General features: G+C 44.7%; 1 protein-coding gene across 8 annotated transcripts in view; it reads right to left on the reverse strand.

The window, feature by feature from the left end:
* Positions 1–2,266: 2,266 nt before the first annotated feature.
* cntrl (centriolin) overlaps positions 2,267–16,885 on the reverse strand; it is a 121,829-nt gene continuing 107,210 nt past the window's right edge. For 7 of the 8 annotated variants that reach the window (XM_029638573.1, XM_029638571.1, XM_065011772.1 and 4 more), the window contains 6 exons: positions 16,643–16,871; positions 10,618–10,811; positions 8,876–9,091; positions 8,372–8,434; positions 3,240–3,419; positions 2,267–3,032 (listed from right to left, as the gene is read on the reverse strand). In XM_029638573.1, coding sequence (XP_029494433.1) covers positions 2,937–3,032; positions 3,240–3,419; positions 8,372–8,434; positions 8,876–9,091; positions 10,618–10,811; positions 16,643–16,871 — 978 coding nt within the window. In that variant the 3' untranslated portion in view covers positions 2,267–2,936. Of the gene's footprint in view, positions 3,033–3,239; positions 3,420–6,216; positions 6,333–8,371; positions 8,435–8,875; positions 9,092–10,617; positions 10,812–16,642; positions 16,872–16,885 lie in introns of those variants that run through there. The other variant, XM_029638572.2, reaches the window with a different exon arrangement.

Here is a 16,885-nt window from a genome sequence, read left to right on the forward strand (position 1 = left end):
CTTGCTTTAACAAAGTTAACCATTTTCACTGTAGTGTCCAAAACATATTTCAAGCCGCCAGGCATTCACTTGGCAGCAAGAGCATCTCGGTGGATGCTGCAGTGTACCCAAGTGGCATAGGGGGCAATTGCTTGCACGCGCGTTACCACTCCACTATGTCTCCCTGTCATGGCTTTTGCACCATCAGTACAGATACCAACACATCTTGACCACCAAAGTCCATTCGATGTCACAAAGCTGCCCAGTACTTAAAAAATATCATATCCTGTTGTCCTGGCTTCCAGTGGTTTGCAGAAGAGGATGTCCTCCTTAATTGACCCCTCATAAATGTAACGGAAATATACCAGGAGCTGTGCCAGGCACGCTGACTCATCCAGCTGTAACGCATAGAATTAACTGACTTGTATGCAAAACAGTAATTGTTTCAAAACATCTACCATGTCACTGATGCGTCGTGAAACTGTGTTGTTTGATGGAAAAGGACCAAAAAAACTATACAGATGCAGACAGAAGAGCTCCAACTTCTTAATCATAGCCTCAATTTTGTCCTGCACATTGAATATAGTTGTGGAATGTCCCTGTAATCCTAGATTCAGATCACTCAGGTGAGAAAAAAATATCACCCAGATAGGACAGTCGTGTGAGAAGTTGTACTAGTTTCTCACACGACTGTCCTATCTGGGTGATGTTTTTTTCTCACCTGAGTGATCTGAATCTAGGATTACAGGGACATTCCACAACTATATTCAATGTGCAGGACAAAATTGAGGCTATGATTAAGAAGTTGGAGCTCTTCTGTCTGCATCTGTATAGTTTTTTTGGGCCTTTTCCCCCAGCCATATCCGCAGCAACAGGAATAATTAAGTCCTCCACAACAGTATGGGGCTTGTCTGTCCTAGCCACTCGGTAGCTCACCATATAAGACGCTTTTACCCCCTTCTTACTAATGGTTTATGTTGCTTTTATATGTCTTACTACTCGAAAGTCATACATTTTCGCTCAAAAAATCTCCCTTGGCTTATTTTTCAATATGGCATGTTTTGTTTCTAAATGTCTGCGCAAGTGTAAAGGTTTCATCGGATTGTGAGATAGTACTTTTGCACTGTGGCTGAGGAAAGGCACTAGTCCCAATATAAGTGAACCTCAAATCAATGTAGTTCTCATTATATTTGCGTCTCTTCGATGGTCCAATGTCCCTGTCTGTTGTTTAGTGCTTTCCCGGGTAAGGGGGCAGTAGCTCTTCGGCTGCATCAGATGCACAACTGTGTCCATGCTAGCTGGGCTAACAACAAATGTTGAACTCCTGATGCTAGCATTGAATGTGCGCGTGGAAGCAGAACAACTTGCGTCGTTGACAGGTGCAGTACTGCGGTAGTAGCAGTACTACCAGTAGAGCTGGTAAGTGTTTCTATGGACGTCTGCCTTACTTTTTTTAAACCATTCATCCTTTTTCGAGCAAACGGAATGCGCTGCAGCTACATATGGAATTCCCGCGAGAGAGTAACGGTTAATGTGATTGGATGTTAATTATTTGACTAGGCTACCTGTATTTTACGTTGTGTAGTTATTTAACACTATAGTTTAATTTTGTTTTTGGCATTGAAACGAGGCTACTCAGGTGAGAAAAAAAAACCTCACCCAAATGTATAGCCCCGTTGGAAAATGTAAATGGCCTGTTTGAAAATGTGAAGGAATGTATTTTTTTGTGAATCACAATTTTATTTGGCGTACCCCCGACAGAATTGCGCGTTGTAGGGACTTACGTTGTCCACACGGACCTGCGCAGTGATACTTCAACCATTAGCTATCACAACTGGGCAGCAGAATGGCGTCTGGTAAAATAGTTCCCCCTCATTTGAAGGACAGGTACATTTTCAGGGTGATTTTTCATAATTCCAATAAGGTATCTTAAAATATATGTCTCAAGGAATTTACATATTCAATTTAGCTAACTACAGTAATGACATCACTTTTTTGCTTTTTCACTTTATTTTGGAAGTCAATTCCCCCTGGGTGCACGCGCTTCAAACCACTTGTGGCCCTATCACCTTAATAATGATATTGGGCGAAGTAACACAACCCGGCAGATGTTGCACAATTTGATTGTGTTGTAGTAGTGGTGCAGGGTTAAAATCACAGAGGAATCAAGCCAGGGAAAAAATCCATGAAAATCTATGTGTTGCGATAATTGCGTTGCTTGCTCTATAACCTGTTAGTTCATATGCCTTGAAACCCTGATATATAGACCCAAGGCCGAGACAATAAATTCAACCACACCTTTGTTTAATCACAAAACCGGAGAGCAACATATGTCTAGTGAAGTCCACAAAACATATTGATTGTAACAAACAGAATTTTCATGCATTAGCCGGATGCTAGGAATTAAATGCTACCGTGACTGGAAAGCTTGTAAATAAATGAGACATTGATATTGAAAAGTAAAAAAATATACCAATATATCATACAAAAACAAGCATATTCATAGGCAAAAATGTAATTAAATTTGCCCAAAAAACTTCTCAAACTAGTTGAGGTAGTGGAAACTATGTTAAGGATACAATACTTAAGCCACACAAATGCATAGTTTTATATATATATTCATTTAAAAAAATATATATTGCTTGATGATCCTGCTGACAGGCCAAGTAAGTGCACTTTGGATGGATGAGAGACCGTTCCTCTTCACCCTGGGTAAATATTGCTGTGATGGTGGATCATGTTGAGGCATGCCACACCAAACAGAAAGGATGACTGTTCACGCTCTAAGGTGAAGTTTCCCCTAGGCAGTGATCTAGGATCAGCTTCCCTCCCCCAATCCTAACCTTAACCATTAGTGGGGAAATGCAAAGAAGACCCAATATCAGCATCTAGGGGCAACTTCACCCTACACTGAGGCTGGGAGGCTGTCAGAGGCCTGGACGCAGCCTGGGGCCTGGCTACTTCTCAAGTAGTGTAGGATCCAGTCTCACAGGTTTGTGGGACACCTCCGCCTGCGCACTCTCCTGGAGACCCCATTTCTCTGGAGCATCTGGCTAAACAGATTAAGACCGAGACTGTATTGTTAACTGATTTCCACTTGTAGCTTATGGATACAATGGAATCTACATGAACTATTAGGGTGGTTCTAAAATAAATGTAAACAGTACCATGGCATATCACAAATTCCTTTACTGATGGATGAATGTAGCTGCTATAAGTGCTATTAGACAAGGGTTCCTTCCCTTTTTGCTCACACTTACACAGCCTTGTTTAAGTGGGGGCTCAGAGGAGCTCAGAGAGAGGGAGTCCGAGGTGCAGTTGCCGAGCAGTTGGCCCAGCTTGTCCACTCGTCTGCTCAGCCCCAATAGACTCCCCTCGGTCTGCTGCCTGCGCTGGCTCAGAAACTCTTCCTGAGACCACATGCGTCTGCCGAGCTGAGCCTGGCGAGGACAACAGAACAGTCAGAAACAAATGAAGAATGGCATAGATAGGCCTTCCCTGCCCATCTGTGACCCAGAAACCTAGGCGTATGTCACACGTCACTACATCACAGGAGAGACATTTTTATTTTTTAATCAAAATGCGTTTTTTGTCTGAAACGCCTTCTGGAACATGTGAACTTTTATGTGCCTTAATAACAAACTTGTATGACATCTGTAAAATAAATTGTTAAATTATGAGCTTTGTTGGTTTAGCCATGAAAAACAAAAACAAAACAGGAACCCCGCTAGCCATGATTGGCTTATCCCTAGATAATGGATGGGCTGGACATGGCGAGAGATGAGTTCGGATTGGTTTGCCATGTAGCACGCTCAAATCAAGTTGACATATACACATGGTTAGCAGATGTTAATGTGAATGTAGCGAAATGCTTGTGCTTCTAGTTCCGACCATGCAGTAATATCTAATAAGAAATCTAACCTAACAATTTCACAACTACCTTATACACACAAGTGTAAAGGAATGAATGAGAATATGTACATAAAAATATATGAATGAGCGATGGCCGAATGGCATAGGCAAGATGCAGTAGATGGTATAGAGTACAGTATATACATATGAGATGAGTAATGTAGGGTATGTAAACATTATATAAAGTGGCATTGTTTAAAATGACTAGTGATACATTTTTACATACATTTTTTTCAATATTAAAGTGGCTAGAGATGAGTCAGTATGTTGGCAGCAGCCACTCAATGTTAGTGATGGTTGTTTAACAGTCTGATGGCCTTGAGATAGAAGCTGTTTTTCAGTCTCACAGTCCCTGCTTTGATGCATCTGTACTGGCCTCGCATTCTGGATGATAGCGGGGTGAACAGGCAGTGGCTCGGGTGGTTGTTGTCCTTGATGATCTTTTTGGCCTTCCTGTGACATCGGGTGGTGTAGGTGTCCTGAAGGGCAGGTAGTTTGCCCCCGATGATGCGTTATGCAGACCTCACTACCCTCTGGAGAGCCTTACGGTTGTGGGTGGAGCAGTTGCTGTACCAGGCGGGGTGATACAGTCTGACAGGATGCTCTCGATTGTGCATCTGTAAAAGTTTGTGTTTTTGGTGACAAGCCAAATTTCTTCAGCCTCCTGAGGTTCTTCACCACGCTGTCTGTGTGGGTGGACCATTTCAGTTTGTCCATGATGTGTACACCGAGGAACATAACTTTCCACCTTCTCCACTACTGTCCCGTTGATGTGAATAGGGGGCCACGCCCTCTGCTGCTTCTCTCCATAACATGAGCTGCTCAGTATGTGTAGATAATCCTTTCTACTGTGGATCTTTTTAAAGATATCATGAATAACTGCAAAGGTGTGGCTACTGCTCTCAACAATGCTGCCCTGAATTTAACAGCCACTATCAACAAAGATCAGTGGGAAAAAGTTGTGATGAACTACTTTCTGGAGAGGGATCGTGCGCCACACTGACTCGCTCTGACTCTGAAAATGAATCAGACGATGAGGAAATCCCTAATTTAGATTTTTTTGTATATTGAACGAGACATTGTAGAGTCTTCTGATGACAGTGATGGGTAAGAAACGGCGCTCAATAGTATTGTTGTCGCGGAAGAAGTTGACAGAGTTTTGAAATCCATGAAATTGCCCAGTGGAAGCAGAGTATGATTGCAAATGCGATGGGAGTCGAAAAGAGAACACAGAAGGCTGTTGTATAAAACCCCTGTCTCCAGATTACATGTTCAAACTAATGGCATCCATGACAGAGAGGGAGACGCGTTCATCCACGAATACGGGTAAGAGTCTAGCTACATTTTCAGATATTATACATTTCAAATTTAGTCAGAAAGTCATTTTCATTGCAAGTTTAAGCATACTGTTAGCTAGCAGGCAACATTAGCTGGCTGGCTCGCTAGCCAGTATGAGCTGTGTATTAATATTAATCGCATCTCAGAAATACATTTTCATTGCTAGTTATAAGCCTAATGTTAGCTAGCTAGCTAACATTTAACCAAGTTGGTTAGCTTTAGCTTCCAGCAGATTAATGCATGATGCATGGTAGTATGGGCTGGGATTATGGGTCTAAACAAAATACTCCACTATGCAAGTAACCATTTCACTGTAGGGTTTACACCTTCTGTATCCTGTGCATGTGACAAAATACATGTTATTTTATTTGATGTAGTGTGTGTTTACCAGAGACGGTAATGTGAAAAACAACATGACCTGCACCAAAATCAGATTAGGATCTAGGCCAAGGACTAGAGAAGTGTATTTTTACTACTACTTTCCCCACTTTTAGTCTTAATCGTTGGTTGTTTACTACACTACCTTAATCACTCTATTTAGCACATGGCCTCATATGTAAATTCTTAAAGAGATGGGTGAGGCTATGGCTTAAGAGGGTGTGAACGGTGCTGAATGGGGGACGGGACATTTTATCAAAAGTGGGGTTACAAGTTTATCAACTTTCAAAGCAGAATTACTTTCCCATTGTTGCTCAACTGCAGTGTATGATATACAATTTTCTAGCTCAGTCTCTACTTTAATCTAATGTAAAAAACACCACTTCAAATTTTGCTACATAGGACCAAATTAAAGTGGTGGGTCCCGAGTGGCGCAGTGGTCTTAGGCACTGCATCTCAGAGCAAGAGGCATCACTACAGTCCTTGGTGTATCACATCCGGCCGTGATTCGGAGTCCCATAGGGCGGCGCACAATTGGCCCAGCGTCGTCCGGGTTTGGTCGGGGTAGGCCATCATTGTAAATAAGAATTTGTTCTTAACTGACTTGCCTAGTTAAATAAATTCACGACTTTCTTGGTGATGTGGACACCAAGGAACTTGGAACTCTCGACCGCTCCACTACAGACCTGTCGATGTGAATGGAGGCGTGTTCAGCCTTCCCTTTCCTGTAGGTTAAATAAAAAAAAAAACATCTGTCTTGAAATAATGTCTACAGAAATACATCTGGGTCGTCTAGCGGTCTAAGCCACTGCCACCGGATCACATATACTGATGCAACATGGGTTTGAATATGGCACATCGCTCTTTCAGCACACTCTCCATCTTTCCTCTCTGTCTCTATCCAATTAAGTTATTTGATTTTTTTCTAAGAACTGTCAAACGAATGAAGAATGACATAGGATAGGACTTCACTACCCATTTGTATGTACAGTGGGGCAAAAAAGTATTTAGTCAGCCACCAATTGTGCAAGTTCTCCCACTTAAAAAGATGAGAGGCCTGTAATATTCAGACAAAATGAGAAAAAAAATCACATTGTAGGATTTTTTATGAATATATTTGCAAATTATAGTGGAAAATAAGTATTTGGTCACCTACAAACAAGCAAGATTTCTGGCTCTCACAGACCTGTAACTTCTTCTTTAAGAGGCTCCTCTGTCCTCCACTCGTTACCTGTATTAAAGGCACCGGTTTGAACTTGTTATCAGTATAAAAGACACCTGTCCACAACCTCAAACAGTCACACTCCAAACTCCACTATGGCCAAGACCAAAGAGCTGTCAAAGGACACCAGAAACAAAATTGTAGACCTGCACCAGGCTGGGAAGACTGAATCTGCAATAGGTAAGCAGCTTGGTTTGAAGAAATCAACTGTGGGAGCAATTATTAGGAAATGGAAGACATACAAGACCACTGATAATCTCCCTCGATCTGGGGCTCCACGCAAGATCTCACCCTGTGGGGTCAAAATGATCACAAGAACGGTGAGCAAAAATCCCAGAACCACACGGGGGGACCTAGTGAATGACCTGCAGAAAGCTGGGACCAAAGTAACAAAGCCTACCATCAGTAACACACTACGCCGCCAGGGACTCAAATCCTGCAGTGCCAGACGTGTCCACCTGCTTAAGCCAGTACATGTCCAGGCCTGTCTGAAGTTTGCTAGAGAGCATTTGGATGATCCAGAAGAAGATTGGGAGAATGTCATATGGTCAGATAAAACCAAAATTGAACTTTTTGGTAAAAACTCAACTCGTCGTGTTTGGAGGACAAAGAATGCTGAGTTGCATCCAAAGAACATCATACCTACTGTGAAGCATGGGGGTGGAAACATCATGCTTTGGGGCTGTTTTTCTGCAAAGGGACCAGGACGACTGATCCGTATAAAGGAAAGAATGAATGGGGCCATGTATCGTGAGATGTTGAGTGAAAACGTCCTTCCATCAGCAAGGGCATTGAAGATGAAACGTGGCTGGGTCTTTCAGCATGACAATGATCCCAAACACACCGCCCGGGCAACAAAGGAGTGGCTTCGTAAGAAGCATTTCAAGGTCCTGGAGTGGCCTAGCCAGTTTCCAGATCTCAACCCCATAGAAAATCTTTGGAGGGAGTTGAAAGTCAGTGCTGCCCAGCAACAGCCCCAAAACATCACTGCTCTAGAGGAGATCTGCATGGAGGAATGGGCCAAAATACCAGAAACAGTGTGTGAAAACCTTGTGAAAGACTTACAGAAACGTTTGACCTCTGTCATTGCCAAAGGGTATATAACAAAGTATTGAGAAACTTTTGTTATTGACCAAATACTTATTTTCCACCATAATTTGCAAATAAATTCATTAAAAATCCTACAATGTGATTTTCTGGATTTTTTCCCCTCATTTTGTCTGTCATAGTTGAAGTGTACCTATGATGAAAATTACAGTCCTCTCATCTTTTTAAGTGGGAGAACTTGTACAATTGGTGGCTGACTAAATACTTTTTTGCCCCACTGTAGCTATCAATCATCTCAGATTAGGAGTACTGATCTCAGATAAGCTCCCCTACCCCTTGTACAGTATGTCAACGTGTTCATTGTGATCTAAAAGGTTGAACTAATCCTAAATCAGCATGGCTACTCTTGAGACGTTTGATATGGCCCTGATTGAACTTTGGTCCAACATGAGATGAAGCATACTGGAATGTAAAGACACGTTGGGGTAGTAGTACCTTCAGGAGGTCCTCCTGCTGTCGAAGTCTCTCTCTTAGCACCTCTCCCCTCCACTGCTCATCCTGAAGACAGACATGCAGAGAACCACAGACCTGTCATCGCTTCAGAGGAATTCATAGACTGTACTGTACACCCCATCAATCTAAGGAACACAGGCAAGACCTCTGCCTGCTAGTGATGGTAGAACAGCGGTTCTGTAATAATCTTTGTTACAAGGTATTTCGCATGAGGTATGATGAAAAGGGAACTATGTTAAACTCAAATACCAAAAGTTAACCACAGACACAAATATTGGGCATTGCTCAAAAAAGCTTTGTATACAGACTTGAAGCCTGGTCTCAGATCTGTTTGTGCTCTTGCCTTTGTCATTGTCAAGCTAAACAATTCCATTAGGTGTTGGCAAGAGCTTGAAATAGACTGGCACCCAGGCTAACAGACTTGTGTGTACAGCACAAACTAGATATGACAGGGAGAGATGTAAGGTAGCAAAGCTGAGGCATTACAGTAGGATTGCAGGCTAGCCTAGGCACGGCTGGGGTTGAGTAGAGGGGGTAGTTCTCTTTGTGATCGTCAGTGTCTGAGGAGGAGGGATCTTGGTCAGGCGCGAGGGGCAGCTCTACCATCCCGCTGTTCAGCTCTGCCTTGACGTCAGTCTTCAGCCAACGCATGGCTTCCTTGATCTCCCTCAGGCGGCTCTCGCCCCCCTCTTGACTGCGCAGCTGAGGGACACAACAGATTACATAACAGAATGCAACTTCATTTACATTTACATTTAAGTCATTTAGCAGACGCTCTTATCCAGAGCGACTTACAAATTGGTGCTTTCACCTTATGACATCCAGTGGAACAGCCACTTTACAATAGTGCATCTAGGTCTTTTAAGGGGGAGGGGGGGGGGGGGGTGAGAAGGATTACTTTATCCTATCCTAGGTATTCCTTAAAGAGGTGGGGTTTCAGGTGTCTCCGGAAGGTGGTGATTGACTCCGCTGTCCTGGCGTCGTGAGGGAGTTTGTTCCACCATTGGGGGGCCAGAGCAGCGAACAGTTTTGACTGGGCTGAGCGGGAACTGTACTTCCTCAGTGGTAGGGAGGCGAGCAGGCACAGAGTTAGACTATGTACTGAAAGTGCTCCGGGCGCATGGGCAAGATAAAATATTTAAGTGTCTTTGAATGGGGTATGGTAACAGGTGCATCGGTTTGAGTGTGTCAAGAACTGCAATGTTGCTGGGTTTTCATGCTCAACAGTTTCCAGTGTGTATCAAGAATGTGTTCCTAATGTTTTGTACACTGTCTAACATTTGAAGGTCTAACTCTGTAACTAACTCTGTAGTGGAGATGGACAGAACATTGTCTCTGAGGCCCATCATCTCCTTGGACACCGTGTCGAGCTCCTTCTGCAGGCCTCTGGACTTCTGGTTGTTGTCCTGTGCAGCCTGCACTACCATGGCCAGCTCCCAGCCATTCAGGACATGCATATCAAGCGGTGTCTGAGGAAGGCCCGAAACATTTCCCAAAACTCCAGCCACCCCTTCTATAGACTGTTCTCTCTGCTTCCTTCCGGCAGGCGGTACCAGAGTATCAGGGCTCGGACCAACAGGCTCCGAGACCGTTTCTACCCCCAAGCAATGAGACTTTTAAACAGCTAGATAATAGCTGCCCACTCCCACCTAGGTCTCTACCCACACACACACAATACCACTTATGCTGCTGCTATATTGTTTAATATTATTATTATTTATCCTGTTACCAGTCACTTTCTCCTAATCCCTGCAAATTTGCCACTCAGATTGCCTAAATATGTCAACAGAGACTATGGGCGACACATTTCATTCTTCTTAATCTCGGAAACGAAGAATTGAAATTGCTTCAGATGCTCGATTAGGTTCTGGGGGAAGATGTAGGAGAAAAGATACTAACGAGACTAGCGAAGTCTCCAACCCCCTGAACGGAAACTCACAGCCAACGCATGGGCCAACTGTCCCCTCCCCTTCTGAAAATGAGTAAGATGCGAAATCGTTATTTTTCCAATGATCATTGATGAAAAAATGTGCACCGGAACAGAGTTCCAAATGAGTTCCTCCTTAGTCGTCGCAACCCACAGTCTGATGACAGACGCTACGATACCATCCGGTTAAAATGGTACCACAATGAAAAATACGTAGATATCCACTAAGTTTAGGTGAAAAGCCAGTAGCCATTCATAGATATCCCTCCCTACCATCTATCCATCCATCCCTATGACCCACCTGCTCTGTCTCCTTTGGTTTCTCTTGGTGGGCATGCTCGCAGCTCTTCTGGGCCTGCAGCCTGCTCTCGGCACTCCTCCTCTCCTCCTGCATACACTGCACCTCCGCCCGACACGCCCCCAGCTCCTCCTGCAGCGTAAGCAGCTCCTCAGCCCGCTCCTGCAGCTGGGCCTCCCTCTCACACAACTCCTGCCCTGGGATCACATTCACACATAAACACAGCCATGTAACAAACCTGCTTCAGGTGTGGATGGATAAACCAGGCAGGCAAAAACCAGCAAACACTGCGGTGAATATTGGTGATATGATAGGAGCGAATGATGAAAGATAGTGTATTGAGATCAGACCGGAGTTCAAATAGTATTTGCTTTCTTTCAAATACAGTACCAGTCAAAAGTTTGGACGCACCTACTCATTCAAGGGTTTTTCTGTATTTTCTACATTATAGAATAATAGTGAAGACATCCAAAGTATGAAATAACACATATGGAATTATGTATTAAACAACAAAAAAAAGTGTTAAACAAATTCTTCAAAGTAGCCACCCTTTGCACACTCTTGACATTCTCTCAACCAGCTTCATGAGGAATGCTTTTCCAGCAGTCTTGAAGGAGTTCCAACATATGCTGAGCACTTGTTGGCTGCTTTTCCTTCACTCCGCGGTCCAACTTATCCCAATTGGGTTGAGGTCGGGTAATTGTTGAAGCCAGATCATCTGATGCAGCACGCCATCACTCTCCTTGATCAAATAGCCATTACACAGCCTGGAGGTGTGTTTGGGTCATTGTCCTGTTGAAAAATAAATGATAGTCCCACTAAGAGCAAACCAGATAGGATGGCGTATCATTTACATACATTTTACATTTAAGTCATTTAGCAGACGCTCTTATCCAGAGCGACTTACAAATTGGTGCTTTCACCTTATGACATCCAGTGGAACAGCCACTTTACAATAGTGCATCTAGGTCTTTTAAGGGGGGTGAGAAGGATTACTTTATCCTATCCTAGGTATTCCTTAAAGAGGTGGGGTTTCAGGTGTCTCCGGAAGGTGGTGATTGACTCCGCTGTCCTGGCGTCGTGAGGAGTTTGTTCCACCATTGGGGGCCAGAGCAGCGAACAGTTTTGACTGGGCTGAGCGGGAACTGTACTTCCTCAGTGGTAGGGAGGCGAGCAGGCCAGAGGTGGATGAACGCAGTGCCCTTGTTTGGGTGTAGGGCCTGATCAGAGCCTGGAGGTACTGAGGTGCCGTTCCCCTCACAGCTCCGTAGGCAAGCACCATGGTCTTGTAGTGGATGCGAGCTTCAACTGGAAGCCAGTGGAGAGAGCGGAGGAGCGGGGTGACGTGAGAGAACTTGGGAAGGTTGAACACCAGACGGGCTGCGGCGTTCTGGATGAGTTGTAGGGGTTTAATGGCACAGGCAGGGAGCCCAGCCAACAGCGAGTTGCAGTAATCCAGACGGGAGATGACAAGTGCCTGGATTAGGACCTGCGCCGCTTCCTGTGTGAGGCAGGGTCGTACTCTGCGGATGTTGTAGAGCATGAACCTACAGGAACGGGCCACCGCCTTGATGTTATTTGAGAACGACAGGGTGTTGTCCAGGATCACGCCAAGGTTCTTAGCGCTCTGGGACGAGGACACAATTGAGTTGTCAACCGTGATGGCGAGATCATGGAACGGGCAGTCCTTCCCGGGAGGAAGAGCAGCTCCGTCTTGCCGAGGTTCAGCTTGAGGTGATGATCCGTCATCCACACTGATATGTCTGCCAGACATGCAGAGATGCGATTCGCCACCTGGTCGTCAGAAGGGGGAAAGGAGAAGATTAATTGTGTGTCGTCTGCATAGCAATGATAGGAGAGACCATGTGAGGTTATGACAGAGCCAAGTGACTTGGTGTATAGCGAGAATAGGAGAGGGCCTAGAACAGAGCCCTGGGGACGCCAGTGGTGAGAGCACGTGGTGAGGAGACGGATTCTCGCCACGCCACCTGGTAGGAGCGACCTGTCAGGTAGGACGCAATCCAAGCGTGGGCCGCGCCGGAGATGCCCAACTCGGAGAGGGTGGAGAGGAGGATCTGATGGTTCACAGTATCGAAGGCAGCCGATAGGTCTAGAAGGATGAGAGCAGAGGAGAGAGAGTTAGCTTTAGCAGTGCGGAGCGCCTCCGTGATACAGAGAAGAGCAGTCTCAGTTGAATGACTAGTCTTGAAACCTGACTGATTTGGATCAAGAAGGTCATTCTGAGAGAGATAGCGGGAGAGCTGGCCAAGGACGGCACGTTCAAGAGTTTTGGAGAGAAAAGAAAGAAGGGATACTGGTCTGTAGTTGTTGACATCGGAGGGATCGAGTGTAGGTTTTTTCAGAAGGGGTGCAACTCTCGCTCTCTTTGAAGACGGGAGGGACGTAGCCAGCGGTCAGGGATGAGTTGATGAGCGAGGTGAGGTAAGGGAGAAGGTCACCGGAGATGGTCTGGAGAAGAGAGGAGGGGATAGGGTCAAGCGGGCAGGTTGTTGGGCGGCCGGCCGTCACAAGACGCGAGATGTCATCTGGAGAGAGAGGGGAGAAAGAGGTCAGAGCACAGGGTAGGGCAGTGTGAGCAGAACCAGCGGTGTCGTTTGACTTAGCAAACGAGGATCGGATGTCGTCGACCTTCTTTTCAAAATGGTTGACGAAGTCATCTGCAGAGAGGGAGGAGGGGGGAGGGAGGAGGATTCAAGAGGGAGGAGAAGGTGGCAAAGAACTTCCTAGGGTTAGAGGCAGATGCTTGGAATTTAGAGTGGTAGAAAGTGGCTTTAGCAGCAGAGACAGAGGAGGAAAATGTAGAGAGGAGGGAGTGAAAGGATGTCAGGTCCGCAGGGAGGCGAGTTTTCCTCCATTTCCGCCTCGGCTGCCCGGAGCCCTGTTCTGTGAGCTCGCAATGAGTCGTCGAGCCACGGAGCGGGAGGGGAGGACCGAGCCGGCCTGGAGGATAGGGGACATAGAGAGTCAAAGGATGCAGAAAGGGAGGAGAGGAGGGTTGAGGAGGCAGAATCAGGAGATAGGTTGGAGAAGGTTTGAGCAGAGGGAAGAGATGATAGGATGGAAGAGGAGAGAGTAGCGGGGGAGAGAGAGCGAAGGTTGGGACGGCGCGATACCATCCGAGTAGGGGCAGTGTGGGAAGTGTTGGATGAGAGCGAGAGGGAAAAGGATATCGCTGCAGAATCCCGTGGTAGCCATGCTGGTTAAGTGTGCCATGAATTCTAAATAACTCACTGACAGAGTCGCCTGCAAAGCACCCCCACACCATCACACCTCCTCCTCCATGCTTCACTATGGGAACCACACATGCAGAGATCATCCATTCACCTGCTCTGCGTCTCACGACGGTTGCAACCAAAAATCTTAAATTTGGACTAATTTCCAAAGGACAGATTTCCACCGGTCTAATGTCCATTGCTCGTGTTTCTTGGCCCAAGCAAGTCTCTTCTTCTTATTAGTGTCCTATAGTAGTGGTTTCTTTGCAGCAATTCGACCATGAAGGCCTGATTCACACAGTCTCCTCTGAACAGTTGATGGTGAGATGTGCCTGTTACTTGAACTCTGGGAAGCATTTATTTGAGCTGCAATCTGAGGTGCAGTTAACTCTAATGAGCTTTTCCTCTGCAGCAGAAGTAATTCTGGGTCTTCCTTTCCTGTGGCAGTCCTCATTAGAGCCAGTTTCATCATAGCCCTTGATGGTTTTTCCAACTGCACTTTTACTCATTGATCTTCATGTCTTAAAGTAATAATGGACTGTCGTTTCTCTGCTTATTTGAGCTGTTTTTGCCATAATATGGAATTTTACTAAATAGGGCTATCTTCTGTATACCACCCCTACCTTGTCACAACACAATTGATTGACTCAAAACGCACTAAGAAGGAAATACATTCTACAAATGAACTTTTAAAAAGGCACACCTGTTAATTTAAATGCTTGGTTGAGAGAATGCCAAGAGCGTGCAAAGCTGTCATCAAGGCAAAGGGTAGCTACTTAAAATAATCTAAAAAAATATATATATATATTTTGATTTGTTTAACACTTTTTTGTTAACTACATGATTCCATATGTGTTATTTAATACTTTTGATGTCTTCACTATTTTTCTACAATGTAGAAAATAGTAAAAATATAGAAAACCCTGGAATGAGTAGGTGTTCTAAAACTTTTGACTGGTACTGTATGTATTTCAAACACTTAATGTATTTCAAACACCTAATGGAGCATTTGATTGAGCCTGCGTGTAGCGTCAGATGGGCAGGCTTTGTACTTTGGGGACTATAATATTGGTTCCATGGTGCCAGGTAAGCTCAATCAAGCGCCTTTAAAGTATTTGAAAGAAAACAAATATTATTTTAACCCTGGTTGAGAGCGAGAGTACAGCGATAGTGAGCAAATAAGGAGTCTAAGTCTAATAGGAAGTTGACATACACCTTAGACAAATACATTTAAACTCAGTTTTTCACAATTCCTGACATTTGATCAGAGTAAAAATGCCCGGTCTTAGGATCACCGCTTTATTTTAAGAATGTGAAATGTCAGAATAATAGTAGAGAAAAGTATTTATTTCAGCTTTTATTTATTTCATCACATTCCCAGTGGGTCAGAAGTTTACATACACTATTAGTATTTGGTAGCATTGCCTTTAAATTGTTCAACTTGGGTCAAACGTTTCGAGTAGCCTGCCACAAAATTCCCACAATAAGTTGGGTGAACTTTAGCCCATTCCTCTTGACAGAGCTGGTGTAACAGACAGGTTTGTAGGCCTCCTTGCTCGCACACGCCTTTTCAGTTCTGCCCACACATTTTCTTTAGGATTGAGGTCAGGGCTTTGTGATGGCCACTCCAATACCTTGACTTTGGTGTCCTTAAGCCATTTTGCTACAACTTTGGAAGTATGCTTGGGGTCATTGTCCATTTGGAAGACCCAATTGCGCACAAGCTTTAACTTCCTGACTGATGTCTTGAGATGTTGCTTCAATATATATACACACAATTTTCTTTCCTCATGATGTCATTTATTTTGTGATGTGCACCAGTCCCTCCTGCAGCAAAGCACACCCCCCACAACATGATGCTGCCATCCCAGTGCTTCACGGTTGGGATGGTGTCCTTCGGCTTGCAAGCCTCGCCCTATTTCCTCCAAACATAACAATGGTCATTATGGCCAAACAGTTCTATTTTTGTTTCATCAGACCAGAGGACATTTCTCCAAAAAGTACGATCTTTGTCCCCATGTGCAGTTGAAAACCGTAGTCTGGCTTTTTATGGAGGTTTTGGAGCAGTGGCTTCTTCCTTGCGGAGTGACCTTTCAGGTTATGTCGATATAGGACTTGTTTTACTGTGGTTATAGATACTTTTGTACCGGTTTCCTCCAGCATCTTCACATGGTCCTTTGCCGTTGTCAGCTCTAGGAGACAGAACACGTCTCCTTCCTGAGCGGTATGACGGCTGCGTGGTCCCATGGTGTTTATACTTGCGTACTATTGTTTGTACAGATGAACGTGGTACCTTCAGGCGTTTGGAAATTGCTCCCAAGGATGAACCAGACTTGTGGAGGTCTACAATTGTTTTTCTGAGGTCTTGGCTGATTTCTTTTTTTCCCATGATGTCAAGCAAAGAGGCACTGAGTGTGAAGGTAGGCCTTGAAATAAATCCACAGGTACACCTCCAATTGACTCAAATGATGTCAATTAGCCTATCAGAAGCTTCTACAGCCATGACATAATTTTCTGGAATTTTCCAAGCTGTTTAAAGGCCCAGTCAACTTAGTGTATGTAAACATCTGACCCACTGGAATTATTATACAGTGAATTAAGTGAAATAATCTGTCTGTAAACAATTGTTGGAAAAATGACTTGTGTCATGCACAAAGTAAACCGACTTTCCAAAACTATAATTTGTTAACAAGAAACTTGTGGAGTGGTTGAAAAATTTGTTTTAATGACTCCAACCTAAGTGTATGTAAACTTCTGACTTCAACTGTAAGTAGTATAAGTTATTTTCTGCTTACCAAGCAGAGGCACGTGCTCTTGCAGGACGGCACACTGCTTGTGGTCCCTGGTCACTACTCGCCGGCTCCTGTCCTCCATGTCGGCCACTGCAGTGTTGACCTGCTCCAGTCTGAGTGTGTGCTGGGCCAGAGAGCTCTCCTCAACCTGGCTCTGGGCCTGCAGTTCCTGGAGCCTCTGCCGCTGCCTCTCCTCACGCTCTTTGGCCTCACATTGCAGCCCCCGCGCACACTACACACACACAG

The sequence above is a fragment of the Oncorhynchus nerka genome, linkage group LG27 (assembly GCF_034236695.1).
Source record: "Oncorhynchus nerka isolate Pitt River linkage group LG27, Oner_Uvic_2.0, whole genome shotgun sequence".
NCBI classification, from domain to species: Eukaryota; Metazoa; Chordata; class Actinopteri; order Salmoniformes; family Salmonidae; genus Oncorhynchus; species Oncorhynchus nerka.